The sequence below is a fragment of the Camelus ferus genome, chromosome 35, assembly GCF_009834535.1.
Source record: "Camelus ferus isolate YT-003-E chromosome 35, BCGSAC_Cfer_1.0, whole genome shotgun sequence".
Taxonomy (NCBI): Eukaryota; Metazoa; Chordata; class Mammalia; order Artiodactyla; family Camelidae; genus Camelus; species Camelus ferus.
Window position 1 is genome coordinate 21,040,738 of NC_045730.1, and position 15,707 is coordinate 21,056,444.

Consider the following 15,707-nt stretch of genomic DNA (forward strand, 5'->3'; position numbering starts at 1 on the left):
GATCCATTTTTACCCCAATTATAAACTAATACGCTATGCTGTTACAGTATGCCTTGAAGAAACCGCGTGATTTATTAACTAAAGCAGACATTAAGGGAAACGTCCAAATGCTAACCTGTAAGCACTGTATCTGTGGTTTCTTTTCCATACCTTAGTCTTGAGGCTACAATTTTAAAAAACAAAAGTATATAAGTTTGATAATAAATTTACAAATAATGAAATAGTATATTCCGGTGAGAGGCGGCAGCCTAGGATATTGTGACAGCAAATACTATGAGAAAAAAGGTAGTTCTTAAACATGAGTTGCGATTTACTGTGCTTTTTTCTTTTTAATCAAGTGTATTTGAGATAAAAAGCTGAAAGCTGATAGGTTGAGATCTAAACCTGAAACTTTCTTCACCAAGTAGGACCAAGATCATTTTTAAAATGATTTCAATAATAGCTAATTAAACTCAGTGTTAGGTTTGGAGCTGAAAATATTGAAGCTGCTTTAAAACATGGAGAAATCACTCACTCGATTAATTCCATATTATTAACTCAAAGGGCAGATTCTTCTTGTAAGATTGATAATACATCTTGTGTCATTTCTCAGTGTTTCTCAGCTTCTGTAGAGGGTGAATGTACATGGTCTAGGATGTGACCCAGCACAGCAAACAAAACGGGTCATTGTGGCAACACTGTGTTGTTTGGAGGATATTTATGAACTGAAAGACTAAATGGTTAAATGATTTACCTTTAGGAATACCTGTTGTTAGTGAATGTCATGTATTAAGATTTGAACTTAACACTTTCCTTGAAGTTAGAATTTAATACATTTTATATTTCCAGGTGCCTCTGTGTTGCAGAATCTTCAGGGTGGAAGTCCCTGGGGCGTTAAGGGCCGTCCACGTGCTGATGACACCCACGGACATTAGTTTGTGCAGCCCTGTCTTCTCCCCAGAACCTCTTGCAGATGTTCAATAATGTTTGAAAGGGAATGAACATTATATTTTAGATGTTGGCTTCTTCTGAGATGTGTCCGTTTTTTATGTTTGCTTTTTCATTTCTTTATCAACTCATTCTGTAAAGGCAATCATTATGCTTACCTCTTAAGCATTATTCATATGTTGACAAAAACAAAGGAAAGAAAGTTTTAATTTTATTTTTAATGCTTTGTATTTTTCGTTTTAAAAGCATAGTACGTAGTGTATCCCTTGTCAGAAGTCGTCGGTTCCTGGGCTAAATTTCTTAGGGACTTTTTTTTTTTCCTTTTTTTCTTTTTTCTCCTTTTTTGCAACTGAAATGATCTTCCAGTTTCTAAAAGGCATTAAAATGTAAGGATAGATTTGCTTTATGGAAGTTAATTTTGTAGGTAATTTTCAATGCTGTTGAGTATTGTGCATAATTTTAAAGGAATAGCGGTGGTGGTGCTTTGACTGTTACCTATTTTAACATCTTAAGGATGCTTTCCTTACTTACTTTTAGTGCAGTGTGACTTTAGTGGACATAAGCAATGTTTCCATTCACACTTCCTTGCCTAGACCAGTGCTTGAAATCAGGTTTATATTAAAGAAGAAAGACCTATGCTCCCAACCAAGACATTAATTGAGACCCCTTTTTTCTCTTTTCCTTCACCCTTGGACCTACCTTTTCACTCTTCTTTTCAATGTGATTGTCACCATCAGCCAGATTCCTACTTTGTCCTCAGAAAGAAATCCTCACTATACTGGATATATTATGAATGCCCAGCTGACTGTCTGTAAAAGACTTCTGGTTTGAAACATCTGGTGACCACATCACCACAGACGGATATTATTCGAGGTGGGGGGCATACACATTCCAGGCAGCACAGTCTGGAGAAAAGTCGAGAAAGGTAACAGCAGGAAGAAGCACTGATCCCCTGTCCGAGGCTGCGGAGAGACTGTGGATGCCAGCAGGGGAAGGGAGCGTCCTCTTGGCCGGCCTGGAGTTCCTGCCCGTCTGGGGATGTGTGTGTGGACAGTTTCTGAGGCGCGTGGTCAGCCTTCATGCTTTTGATCAGATGCAGATTTCCAGGTGGACTGTGCCACGTTGGGCCATTCCTGCTCATCCGATTGTAGAAGAGGATTTGAAGAGACTTAAAGCTTTCCCTTTAGTGCGCACGCCTGCAGTCTGATGGCAGGGTAGATGATCAGGGTGAGCGGTCCTTTGTACTCAGGACCTCGCAAACACGGCCTTGGTTGTCAGAGTGTAAACAATGATGAATGTCTCCAATAAACCTGACTGTGAAAATAAAGAAGCATAGTTGTTTAGGGAGAGATGATTGAATAGATGATTGTGGATTATCATTCTTCAGTCCTGAGAGAAACCCACTCTGATACAGATTTTTATCATCCAGCGCTGGAAGGATCTGGCACTCAGTTGTATATGTTTATGGGTTGTGAGTGTAATAAGGATGACCCGCAAGGATGTTGGTGGTGGTGTTTTTGTTTTGCCAAAGGAAAAAAATGGATATTGAGGCCATTTCCCGAAGGGTCTTTTTTTTTTTTTTTTTTTTTTTCTGGAAAGTTCCAATTTAAAATGATGAAAGTAATCTGATTGAAAACACTAACACTAGGCAAGCTCGTTTTAAGGAAGCGCCCACTTTATTGGTTACGTGTCTTTATCCCAAAACAATGACAATGCATTTTGTATATATTGACAAGTTAGAATTTTTTGTTGTCAACAGGTTTGGCAAACATCGAAAAGATGACAAGATTGAAAAAACGGGTAGAATCAAAGCGCGGGAGGCCCCCCCGTCGGAGGAGGAGAGAGCCCGGATGGCGCGCGAGCAGGAGAGGTAGGCTGCGGGCACTCCCGGAGACCCCGCGGGAGGGGAGTGCTTTTTTTTTTTTCCCCATTCTTTGTTTTCTTTTTCTAATATAATGAGGTTGCATTCCATTGATACTTATTTTTTTCTGTGTCAGTCCAAATATTGGTGGTTGTGGGATGAATAGAATGTAAAGAAACGTGAAAAGAAAACACCTTATGTTTATTTGAGGGAATAAAGTGCATTTGATTGGTTTTAGTTAAGATCTTTGCACAGGAGATGGTAGGGCTTATGAGATCAATAAATAAACTACTGAATTTATGATCACTTTTAAAATCACAAGAAATATGGTAAAATTCGGTCTCATTCATCTACAAGTATATAGTATATTATAATCATTTTAAAGCAATACTCCTCTGAAAGTAGAACTGTTTGAGTTTATGTATCTCATATAAAATATTTTGATTTCTAACAGGAATTGGGGAGGCTACTGATTTTTTTACTGTGTTGTTTTCCTATCAAACCTGCCATTTCTTTTTTCTCCTTCTGTTTCACTGTCACACTTTGTGAGACGTTTTCTGCTTAAATTTTATTCCATCACTTCCAGAAAGATTGTTATCTATTGTTGAATCATTTCATGCTGGGAACCCAAAGACCACTGAAATGAATGAAAAGTCACTTTAAGCAGACACTCGAAGACCATTTTCTAAGTGATTAGCATTTTTCTCATTATAATTCACAGGGGATGAGAGAGCCAGCTCACGCCAGGGTTACTAGAGTTCACAGGCATGGAGCAAGTCTCTCTGTAGCATCCATTTCATTTTCAGAGTTGCCGCGGAAGACTTCCTTCTCTTACTTTTAATAACTGGGGGGTCAGGGAGTTCCTGCTGCCTCGATCAAGGTTGTGAACCTCAACATGGCCGGTAGCCAGGACTCTAGCCCAGCGTCTTAGGACCACGTCTGCTGTGCTGAGTACAGTCCTAGAGCCAGGACACCTGCCACCTCTCACTTCACAGGGGGCAGAAGAACTAGACAGGGGGTCCTACCAGTTTTCTGTAGAAGTGATTCACGTTCAGATATTTCCCATCCATCTTTCCCAGACCCCTGAGGATTGTTCTGCTGGGCCAGTCTGATTCTCTGTGTGTGGCTTTTCAGGTATAAAATCTGTATAAGTGGGGAACATGTGGACTTTGTGATGCAAGTTTGGGTTTACTGTTCTGACTCTTCTCCAATTTTGAAAAAGTCATTCCACCTTTCTTGCTTCCTTGACTCTCTCTAATCCTCACCAGTTTGGAAATCCTCACACTTGTAAACTCACTGTTTTTAGACCAGGGTGTGCAGTGTTCCGTGGTGTGTGGAATACAGCATTTAAGTACTCACGAGTGCAGACGTCTCTCCTAAGAGGCTTTTCTATCCCTTAAGGAAGCGTGTGTACCAGGTAAATGGATGGACTCAGCTTTATCCACGGGCAGATGTGTGACTCTGTTAGTGAGCTGAGGGTGAGGAGGAGTCATTAGACTTCTCCTGTCTTGATGCCAGCCAAAGGGAGAGCCCCCTGACCCCATTTTTCAGATTCTAAATATTCCTTTTATGCAGTTTAAGATGAGCTGCCCTGCTTCCATGCAGAATTCTATCAACTTTTTCCAAAATACTTCTACAATGCAAAGTCAAATTTTTACAGCCAAACAATGGTTTTTACATAATGGCTGCCCTTGTATCATTAATTTGCCTAAGGCATGGTTCACCTCTCAGCTGTGCTTTCAATCTCCATGTCTGTGCCTATTATGATGTAATACTTCTGGGAACTAGGTTGATGCTAATGAATTTACAATGTCCAGGAGGCCTAGAATAAAGAATCTTTTAGGGCCAAGTGAATGATCCATTAAAAAAAAAATCAGTTAGCTTCATAATTGAAGAAAACTGCTCTACTTTGTGTTTCAGTAATAATTTTTACAAATATGTTTTATTTAAACTCATGGATCTTACAACAGCAGTATGAGATGTTGAATTGTGTAAGAGACACCTGTTTAGTGTTTGTGGTTTTGATAAGCAATCCTGCTCTGGGGTAACCTCGCTCCTAGTGTGTCTGTCTGTTGGCATCACTCCTTTTGAGAATGGAAGCTGCAGCTTCCTTGGGAAGAGTCTGAATGGAGGTAATAGATAAAAAGAAATAAACCACAGCTTATATTCTCACCACTGCCTTTACTTCACCACTGACTGGCAGGGAAGCATCTTCCATAGTGTTATTTACTTACTGTAGCTATCTGAGTTCCAAAAACGATTTTGGCTGATTCCAAATGAAAATAGAAAACCTGACATCCCTTCGTGATTAGTTATGATGTGTCCACATACCCAGCTATTTATTGGTCCATACCAAGCCATGAAACCTGAATATTACCCAATATAGAGTATCAAAAAATGGAAAGGACAGTGAATATCCTTTAAAATGTTTTTCCTCCCACGGTAAGATCTATTTAGATAGTGAAAGTAAATTAGATTCTTCGGAGCAGGGCTCTGAGATTGAATTCGACGTCACCCATGCTAACTTCCTCCCTTTCCTCCCACTCGCTGTAAGGAGGGGTCTTGAATCCGTGCTCTTTGCGTAGGAGAATGGGTGAGAAGGGTCCCCACGTGGTCTTCCCTGGCCTCAGACTTGAGTCTGCCTGCCTGAGGTCTCCTCTTGAGAAGTCAGGTGTCACGGGTGACGTTAGCTGGTCCTGTGATGTGCTGTTTGGACCCCTGGCTCGGAGCGCTGAGCCCAGGTACCCCACCCTTTCAGTGACGCTTTGGCCACCGGGAGACACTAAGCCAGGCAATTGGTGTTTGGAGCTGAGGTGTGAATCCAGTGCTTGCCGCCGCCTCCTGGCTTCTCCTTCAGGTGTGCCTCGGGGGAGGGAGCCCTACTGGCTCGTGTCCACCACCCGAGAGGCTGGGGCTCCAAGCCCCACATGGAGTCTGTGCAAGCACATGACCCCGGTGACTTCAGGGCCACTCAGCTTCTGTCACGACGCCCGGCAGTGGACGTCTCTTTTGGCGCTGTGTCAGAAGTCACGTTTTGGCTCTCGCTCTGGTGGCATCCCCACTGCTGGTTTAAGGGCATGTGAACTGTGGGGCGCGGCTCCCAGACAGCACTCAGTAGCAGAATAGGGCTCTGCATGCAAAGATGTTTGAGAAACACTTGCTTAAACCCACTTACGCCTATTTTCTTCACTCTGTCATTTGTCAGAACCCTTGTTCTGTTCCTATGCATTGTAAGTCGCCAAAATGGGACTAGAGTCATCACTCCCTAACTTATTTCTTCACAGAACATCCCCCTTCACTTCTTTTTTTCTATAAAGTACTGACGTCTCTTAGAATTTGTGTCATTTGGAAAATACTGATGGCAAGGAAGGACCACTGGTTCCTGGTTTGGCCATGTCCATCCAGCTCCTCCATCTAACTGGCTGTAGAAATCCCCAGAGCTGTTGTTTTTAATGGTGACCATAGTAAGTTTGGTGAACATCCATCATCTCCTATAGATACAACGTTAAAGAAAAAGAAAAAAAATTTTTTCCTTGTGATGAGAACTCCTAGGATTTTCTTAACTTCCATGTATAATGTACAGCAGCGTTACATTTATCATGCAGTATGTTACATCCGGAGGACTTATTTATCTCATAACTGGCAGTTTGTACCTTGTGGCTGCCTTCATCCAGTCCACCCCCCCCACCCCGCTTCCTGCTTCTGGTCACCACAAATCTGATCTGTTTCTGTGAGTTTGTCTTTGAATAACTGACCTACTGCACTCACTGTGTTGGTTTCTGTTACACAGCCTAGTGATTCAATATTTCTGTACATTTCTGACTGACCACTGTGAGGTCTAGTTGCCATCTGTCACCACACAGAGATACTACATGGTTATTGACTGTACTCCTCACACTGTCCATTTCATCCCCGAGGCTCATTTACTTTGTAACTGAAAGCTTGTCCCTTTTAACCTCCCTCACCTGTTTCCTTCCCTCAACCCTCTCTCCTTGGACAACCACCTGTTCTCTGTACCTGTAACTCTATTTCTGTTTAGTTACGATTGTTTTTTTGGATTCTACATGTAAGTGAAATCATGTAGTATTTGTCTTTGTCTGACTTACTTTACTTAGCATAATCCCCTCTAGGGCCATCCATGTTGTTGCCAAAGGCCAGATTTCATTCTTTTCTGTGGCTGAGTAATATCCCATTGTATACAGCACATCTTCTTTGTCCATTCATTTATTGATGGGCTCTTAGGTTGCTTCCGTGTCTTGGCTATTGTAAATAATGCTGCAGTAAGCATAGAAGTGCCCATGTCTTTGCAAATTAGCGTTTTAATTTTCTTCCAATAAATATCCAGGAGTGTGATGGCTGGATGGCATGGTAGATCTAGTTTTAGCTTCTTAAGGAACCTCCGTACTGTTCTCCACAGTGGCTGCACCAGCTTTCATTCCCACCAACAGTGCAGGAGGGTTCCCTTTCCTCCACATCCTCTCTGACACGTTATCTTTCTGATAATAGCCATTTTGACAGGTGAGGGGATGTCTCATTGTGGTTTTGATTTGTATTTCCCTGATAATTAGTGATGTTGAGCATCTTTTCATGTGCCTCTTGGCTATCTTGTATGTCTTTTTTGAAAAAATGTCTAATCAGGTCCTCTGCCCATTACTTGATTGGGTTGTTTTTGTTTATATTGAGTTGTATGAATTCTTCATACATGTTGGATACTAACCCGTTATTGGAAATATTGTTTACAAGTATCTTCTCCCATTCAGTAGGTTGTCTTTTAGTATTGATAGTTTCCTTCACTGTGCAGAAGCTTTTTAGTTTGATGTAGTCCTATTTGTTTGTTTTTGCTTTTGTTTCCCTTGCCTGAGGAAACATATCCAAAAAAATATTGCTGAGATCTATGTAAAAGAGCACACTGTCGGTGTTTTCTTCTAGGAGTTTTATGGTTTCAGGTCTTACATTTAAGTCTTTAACCCATTTTGAGTTTATTTTTGTGCATGATGTAAGAAAGTAGTCCAGCCCGATCCTTTTGTTTGTAGCTGTCCAGTGTTCCCACCACTGTTCATTGAAGAGGATATCTTTTCCCCAATGTATATCGTTGCCTCCTTTTTCATAGATTAGTTGCCCGTATAAGTGTGGGTCCATTACTGGGCTCTCCACTCTATTCCAGTGATCTGAGTGTCTGTTTTTATGCCAGTACCATACTGTTTAGATTACTATAGCTTTGTAGTTTAGTTTGAAATCTGGGTGCATGATACCTCCAGCTTTGTTCTTCTTTCTTAAGATTGTTTTGGCTGTTTGGGGTCTTTGTGTTTACATACAAATTTTAGAATTATTTGTTCCAGTTCTGTGAGAAATACTGTTGGTAAGTTGGTAGGGATTGCATTGTATCTGTAGATTGCCTTGGGTATATGCTTATTTTAACAACATTAATTCTTCCAATCCATGAACATGATACATCTTTCTGTCTGTCTGTGTTGTCTTCACTTTTCCTTCATCAGTGTCTGATAGTTTTCTGAAGAGTACTGATCTTTGACCTCCTGAGTTAGAGTTATTCCCAGTTATTTTTAGTTAAATTTCATTCTCTTTGATGCAGTTGTAAATGGGATTGTCTGAGTTGATTATTTCACAGAACCGTGAGCAAGTTCTGAGCCAGTGCCATGACCTTCCTCTACTGTTATGGCTTCTGTTTGGGGTACTTATGAATCTCATCTCTGACCCATCTTTTCTTTTCTTTTATTTTTTTTCAATTCTCTCTTTTTCACATAATTCTCATCTGTTTAAAACATATATCTTTTTAAGATCTAATTCTAAATTTATTCTAATTCTGTACCTATGGAAAATTTGAAAAAATAACATAAAATAGGAAAACAAAAACTGATCTGTAATAAGCTGCTGTTAGCATACTGCTCTATGCTATTCTATTTTTTCCCTATGAAATACATACTTCTTCCCATACATATTTTTAAAAAGCTAACATCTATTTTCAAAAGTTAATATCTATTTTTGTTTTGATTTATTTCACATTTTTAGAAAATCATGTTAAATATTTTCTGGAAGAGGCCAAGTTTGTATGAACAGGATGGATGGGAAGGAAGGAAAGGAGGCCTGAAAGATGATACCTTAGCTGTGATATTTGACCAGATTTCTTAGCTCGCAAATAATATTTACCTCATATGTTATTCATTTTATTAAATGAAATTTGTAACTTTAACCAGCTTACATTTTGTAGTTACTCAACAAGGGATCCTATTATGACACTATTATCTATAGCTAATCTGTTAAGTTGGAAATATTTTCAGGGAGACTGAATGCTTCTCATGGAGTCATTAAAAAGTTAATGAATTTCTTATGAAATCCTCCCAGAATATGAAGGGTATTTATAAAACTACTAAGGATTTATGGATTGAAATGTTCCATTATTCAAAGAGATAACCACCCTTAAATGCCTTGCTTTTTCGGTACCCGGCCATTGAACTATCTTTGTCCCTAAGTGATACACACCCAGCTCTTGGTAGGTCATTTTTCAACTTTTTGTCACACTTTTGCTCCCAATTCCCAATCACTTGCATTTCTCTTTTCAGTTTTACTAACTCTTCCTAATATCTGCTCTGAGTAAGTGCTTGAAAGTTTGATAAAAAAAATTTTGTGGTCTTTCTTAGTTGGTTAGATCCTTTTCAGGGGATAATATACATTTATTAGTTTTTGCAGAAAGTGATATTTTAAAAATTATGTTTCATAACGTAGTAAAGTTTAAAGTGCATGAGTAAAAATGAGTGAAATTACAGAAGGAATAATCTGTACAGCAATAATAGTTTTGTTCCCTATGAATCTGAAAAAATAAAGAATTTTCACTCATTTTGGCTTGAAACTTAGTGTTCAGATTCTCCAAATTCTGATATCAGAACCCAGATATCCTGGGTAATCTCTGCATGGAGGTCACATATTGTCATTCAAACAAAGCTTGACTTTTAAAATTTAACCTTTTAGTAGAAAAAATATATTTTTCTATCGTGTAGCAGAGTTCTTCCCATTTTCTCTGACCTCTTGAATCCCTCAGAAAAGTCAACTCTAACCAGTGAGATTAGTTCTTCAGGCATTTAAAAAAATTTATTGTGCAGGTGGACAAAATTTTTAAAGAATCTGTTAATTTTGTGGAAGTCCACTGCTAAGAGTAAACTTGGGCAGCGTGAAACAGATGTTTCCAACAGCCTGTAACCGGGGTAGGAAGGGTGTTTTTGTTTTGATGAGCGCTGTCTTAGGTGTGTTTGGCATTGTAGCGTCTCTTTGAGTTGGAAATAACTGTAAGTGCTTTGACTCTTGTGAAAGTTCGAACATAATGTGAGTGAGTGAATGGGTATTTATGAGGGGTGTGTGTGCTGGTAGTGAAATATTCTAGTGTTTTATTAATGCAAGAGAATTTTTGTTGTTTCACAACATATTAAGTACGTAAAATGATGGTAGAGATATTTTATTATTACTATAATTGTTCCTATCTCAGGGATCCCTTACCTTTGTTGAAAGGGAAAAAAGATTTAAACCCTTTAACATTAAAAAAATCAGTATGACATAATCAGTTATGAGAGTTGGTGACCACAGAGCTTAGGGAAGGGTAGGGGTTAGTGGGGCTGGAGTTAATGACAGACATTTCAGAGAGACGGTAATGCGGGGTCTAGTTCCCAAGAACTTACGAGAAATTCTGCGTCTCCCTTAGCACAGGGCTCGTGGCGGGCTCATTCTTGCACCGGCTTAGGCCCTGGACAAGTTGTGGTTGTGCTAATGGTTAGTGTTATTTCTGTGAATGCTTTTCTTTTCTCTCTTTTCAACTTTTAACCATTTTGTATTTTAAAACTGCTGTTATCTCATTGTAGCTTTGAGGGGTGAAGTTTAATTTCCCCTCCCCCCACCACACCTATTACAAGGTACCACTGTGTAAGTCAGCGTCTTAGCCTGTTCCCTTGGATTGGAAATTAAAACAGTTGTTCCTGCTCAAGCATGTATTTATTTATTTATTTATTTATTTATTTATTTATTTATTTATTTATTTTTAGGACCCATTCAGAATATGGAAGTCTTTTCTTTTCAAATCAACTTTTACCCTAATATTACACAAATACTAAAATCCCACTTAGATTATGACTCTTTTCAAATTTCGTGGACTCTGGTCCTTCTCTGGGGAATTCAGTGTAGACATCACGTAGGCAGCTCACATCTTGGTAAATGGCAGTTGTCGGCTTTGTCCAGCAGGTACACTGAAGACTGAGATTTCTGAAGTCTGCCCTTTTCCTGAAGTGTTTTGAGAGACAAATAAACAGCAGTCAGTCCATTGACCACAAGCTGCTATTAAATCGAATTGTTTTTTCCAGTTGTCTTGTAGCTTAAATTTCATTCTACCATGAACTTAGGTTTGATTTGATGAATTTCTGTAATACTGAGTTTTTTTAGAGAGAGAAAATATTGTTGGTAAAAGAGCCAGGAACTTTGTTCTCAGAATGAGGCTTCTAGATGGCAGTACAATAAAGTTGGAGGTAAAATGTTTCCCAAAAGGGTTGATTTCAAGCTCTTAAATATTGTTTTGAAGATAGTTAACAGTTAGCTAACTGTAGCAATCTGAAACTTATTTTATTTTATTTTTTGTTGAACTAATATTAGTATATTCTATCTTACGTAGACACTAAAAGTGTTTTTCTTTTCACTGAAATCATTAAAGGTTGATTTCTGTTTCTTGGAATCTTTTTCAAAAAATACACATTGGTCGTTCCATGTATTGAAGCTTTATAGCTTCGGAGGTGGAAGCATTTCGGACACAGCTGAGTGATTTCAGTGCCGCTAATTTTCCATGCTGAGAAATTGGTTCCTCACGGGTGCTTCTCATACCCGCCTAGTATCTTTTCCAGATACATAAAGACTATACTTCATGGTCATAAAAAAGTTATTTTCGTTTTACTCTACTGCAATTAGTGCTAAAAGCCATTTATTGTAAAAGCAAAAATTCTAATGAAAAGAAATGTTACCAGAACAAAAGTCTTGTGTGTTTTCTCTTCATCCTGATCATCCATTTTAATTAGAGAAAAGGGCGGCGAACACTGTGACAAGAGTCTGGAATGAAAATCATTAATTGATGTCAAGCTGAAGAGAGACTGTTAGCATGAATTTAGTGACAGCAGGAAAGAAATTAACCTTATTACTTTATTTAGTGTATTACATTATTGTGTGTTATTTTCCATGCAGGTTCAAGGCAATTTCATTATAATGGAAAAGGCTTTTTTTTTTTTTTAACAAAAAGGAAAGGTGTGAATATTTATGCTTGAACATAACAAATTGAAATGATAAATTCTTTACTAACATTTTTTAAAGTCTTAATAAAAAGTTTGAAAAGTTTTAATGGTTGTTTTAATTTTTTTAACATTCCAAGAACAGGGGAGTAGTGCACGGTGCTGTAGCCCGTCCACGTCTGCACAGCTGTCCGCCATCATTTAAACCTCAGATCGGTACTCTTTGTTTATGGCTGGGAGGGACTTTCTGGACTGCTTAAAGCAATTGACATTTATTTCTCTGGCTACGTTTTGGGGTAATCTGTTACTTCTGTCATTGCTGAGATCTGGCCTGAGATAAATTGGATGGAAAATGCTAAACAACAACCTGACTGTTCAGAAAAACGGATGACTCTTGCATCTCAGAGATAATTTGTGACCTCAGGGTCACCACAAAAGAGCGGAGGGGGGTCCTTTTATAACACTGACCGTCTGGAACCATCACAGGCTGCACTGCAAAATCCCCTCTTCTTGAGACGTTTCCTTCAACAATACTATTTTTATTAGGTAGCCAAAAATATTTTCTCCCCTGAGCCAAGCATTTTTTTTTTCAGAAATAAAAATGTTATGAAGGTGAACATATGAAATGTAATATATGCAACATGTAAAGTATGACATGTAAATATAACTTGGTTGTGTTGCAGACGCCCCCTTTTCTTTATAAAAAACGAGACATTCAAGTGCAAAAGTATGTAATAAACCATTTGCATCTTTTGTTGACTGAGTTGTCACTAAAATGCACAAAAAACACAGTGCTGTCCTCGGTTTAAAACTCTGCTTTTCAGTGCCATTTGCACAGCGAGCGAGCTTCATTAGCACTGATTTCTGGGAGGAGCTTTAAAATACACAGTGGTTCTGACTGGTAACCTTTGCTGCCCACAGGTGTGCTGTAGTTTTATTCTAAGGTTTCCATCAAAAGTATAAACTGCCGTGTGGAAAGGACGAATGCAAACAGCCTCTTTTTTTCTTTTTTGATGGAGGTGCTGGGGATGGAACCCAGGACCTCGTGCATGCTAAGCACGCGCTCTACCTCTGAGCTCTACCCCCCACCCCGAAACAGCGTTTATAACTTTGGGGATAATTCGTTGGTGATGACGAGGTAAACAATAAAAATGTAATTTCTTATGTTATTGGAGCTTAGGGGAAAAAATCAGTGTTTTCAGAAGTTACTATTGATGTGATTATCATGTTTTTCGGATTCAGTTATTACTGGTGTTTAGTAATAATGTGCAACCTTAGACAAAAGGAAACAGCTGAGAATCAGAATTTATGGCCAGCACTCAGGCCACTGAGCGCTTCTTCTGAGCCACTGGCTTGTCAGCAGTTGACCCGCAGTGAGCATGAGTTCCTGGGGAGTCTGGGTTTCGGGAATATGCAAGGGTTTTTCGGTTGCCCCACTGGTTGGGGGACACTACTTGGTGATGTGTGGCTGGGACGAGCTGTGCAGAAAGTCCTGCACAGCCACCGATTACCCTTCTCTGATGTCCCTGAACCCTGCTCAGGAGCACTGATGAGGTGTATTTAAGTATTTCCACTTTAGAGTTGAGAAATAAGGAAATTAGAGAAATCTGACCTGGTGGGTCCAGCCTGGCACAGTGGTGACAAGCTAGCTGGAAAAAACCAAGGGAGAACAAAAACGCAAATTTTGCTTGCAGTGTTATGTGACAGTTTTCCAGCTTAAAAAAATACTTATTTTGAAATAATCTTAGATGTACAGGAAGTCGCGAAGATGGTACAAAGAGGGCTCACATAGCCGTGTCCAGTTTCCCCGACAGGTACCACTTACGTGACAGTCGTACAACATCAAAACCAGAACGCTGACACTGGTACTGCCTGCAGGGGTAGTTCTGTGTCAGCACATGTGTGGGTTTGTGGAACCACCTCTGCAGTCAAGAAACAAGGGTTCCATCACAAAGATCTTCCTTTGTGGTCACACCCACCCCCTACTCACAGATTGCCAACCATGTCTGTTCCCTGTGTCTGTGATTTTGTCATTTTGAGAATGTGACATAGATGAAATCTTATCGCATGTGGGCTTTGGAGACTGACTCCCCCCACCCGATAGCATAGTGCCTTGAGATCGACTCAGGTTGCCGTATGTAGCGGTAGTCTGTTCATTTATGTTACTGAGTTCTGTGATATGGGTATTTCCTTAACCATGCACCTATTGTAGGATATTTAGGTTATTTCCAGTTTTTTTGATAATAGAAAGTGTCTGTTAACAATTGTGTACAGGTCTTCACATGACTTAAGTTTCCATTTCTTTGGGATAAATGCCCAGGAATGCAGCTGCTGAGTGGTATCATAAGTAACGTCTAGTTTCGTAAGACACTGCCAGGCTGTACTCCAGGCTGGCTTGTACAGTTTCACATTTTCAACAGCGTGAGTGAGAGTCCAGTTTCCTTGCATTCTTGATGGCAGCCCTGTTTTGTTTTCGCTGATCCCACAGGCGGGTGGTTGTCGCTCACTGTGGTCTTACTTTGCATTTCCCTAGTGGCTGGTGATGTCGAACATCTTTCCATGTCTTTAATTGTCATCTGTGTATTCTTTTCAAAGAAAGATTGCTTCATGCCTTTTGCCCTTTTAAGTAGATTGTTTTCTCATTGTTCTCATTCTGGACATGAGTTCTTTGTCAAATATGTGATTTGCAAATATTTTTTTCTCAGTCTGTACTTACTTTTTCATTCCCTTAGTGTCTTTACAGAGGAAATGCTTTAATTCTGAGGATATCTAGTTTATCTGTGTTTTTCTTTTGTGGGTCATGCTTTTGGTATCATTTCAAAGAATTCTTCACCATTGCTAGGTCCTAAAGATTTTCTTCTGTGGTTTTCTTCTAAAGCTTCATAGTTTTACATTTTACATTTAAATTTGTCATCCCTCTTGAGTTAATTTTGGGGTAAGGTATGAAGTTTGAATTCAACGTAGGCTTGTTTTCTTTTGTTTTCACCTGTGGGTATCTAATTGCTCCTGCACTATTTGTTGAAAGGTCTGTTTTATTCCATTGGCTTGCTTTTGCACAATTATGAGAAATCATTGGGCCATTCTTGCTGGCTGTTTCTGGGTTCTTTATTCTGTTCTGTTGATCTGAATGTCTGTCCCTCCATGGAAAATACCTGTCTTGATTACTCTAGCTGTGTTACAAGTCTTGCAGTCAGGAGGGGTGATTCCTCCCACTTCATAGTTCTTTTCACAATTGTTTAGCTCTTCCATCCTTTGCCTTTTCATACAGATTGATGACTACTCTTGTCTGTACCTACAAGAACCTTGCTGGGATGTTTATAGGAATTACATTAAATCTGTGTATCAGCTTGACCTTACTCTGTTGAGTCTTCCATCCATGAATGCCATATGTCTCTCCAGTTTTAGATCTTCCTTGATATCTTTTATCAGCATTGTATAGTTTTCAGCATATAAATCCTGTAATGTTGTGTTAGATTTATGTATCTGAATTTCATTTTTTAGTGATTGTAAGTCACCTGGTATTTTTAATTTCTGCATCCCTGTTCACTGTCAGCATGTGGAAATACAATGGATTTTTGTGTCCTGATGTATCCGGTTACCTTGCTGACCTTGCTTTTTAGTTCTAGGAGATTTTTGTAGACTCCTTGGGA

The 15,707-nt window shown here is 39.3% G+C and overlaps 1 protein-coding gene across 17 annotated transcripts in view; it reads left to right on the forward strand.

Annotated features, from left to right (window-relative positions):
* The window catches only part of LOC102507360 (partitioning defective 3 homolog), a 456,005-nt gene that overhangs the window by 296,613 nt on the left and 143,685 nt on the right, over positions 1-15,707 (forward strand). For 16 of the 17 annotated variants that reach the window (XR_004317528.1, XM_032474041.1, XM_032474032.1 and 13 more), the window contains one exon: positions 2,687-2,797. The exons of the other annotated variant lie outside the window; for it this stretch is intronic. Coding sequence is in view for 15 of the 16 variants with exons in the window: in XM_032474041.1 (XP_032329932.1) it covers positions 2,687-2,797 (111 nt within the window). In the remaining variant the exon portion in view is untranslated. Of the gene's footprint in view, positions 1-2,686; positions 2,798-15,707 lie in introns of those variants that run through there. 17 annotated transcript variants of the gene reach the window in all.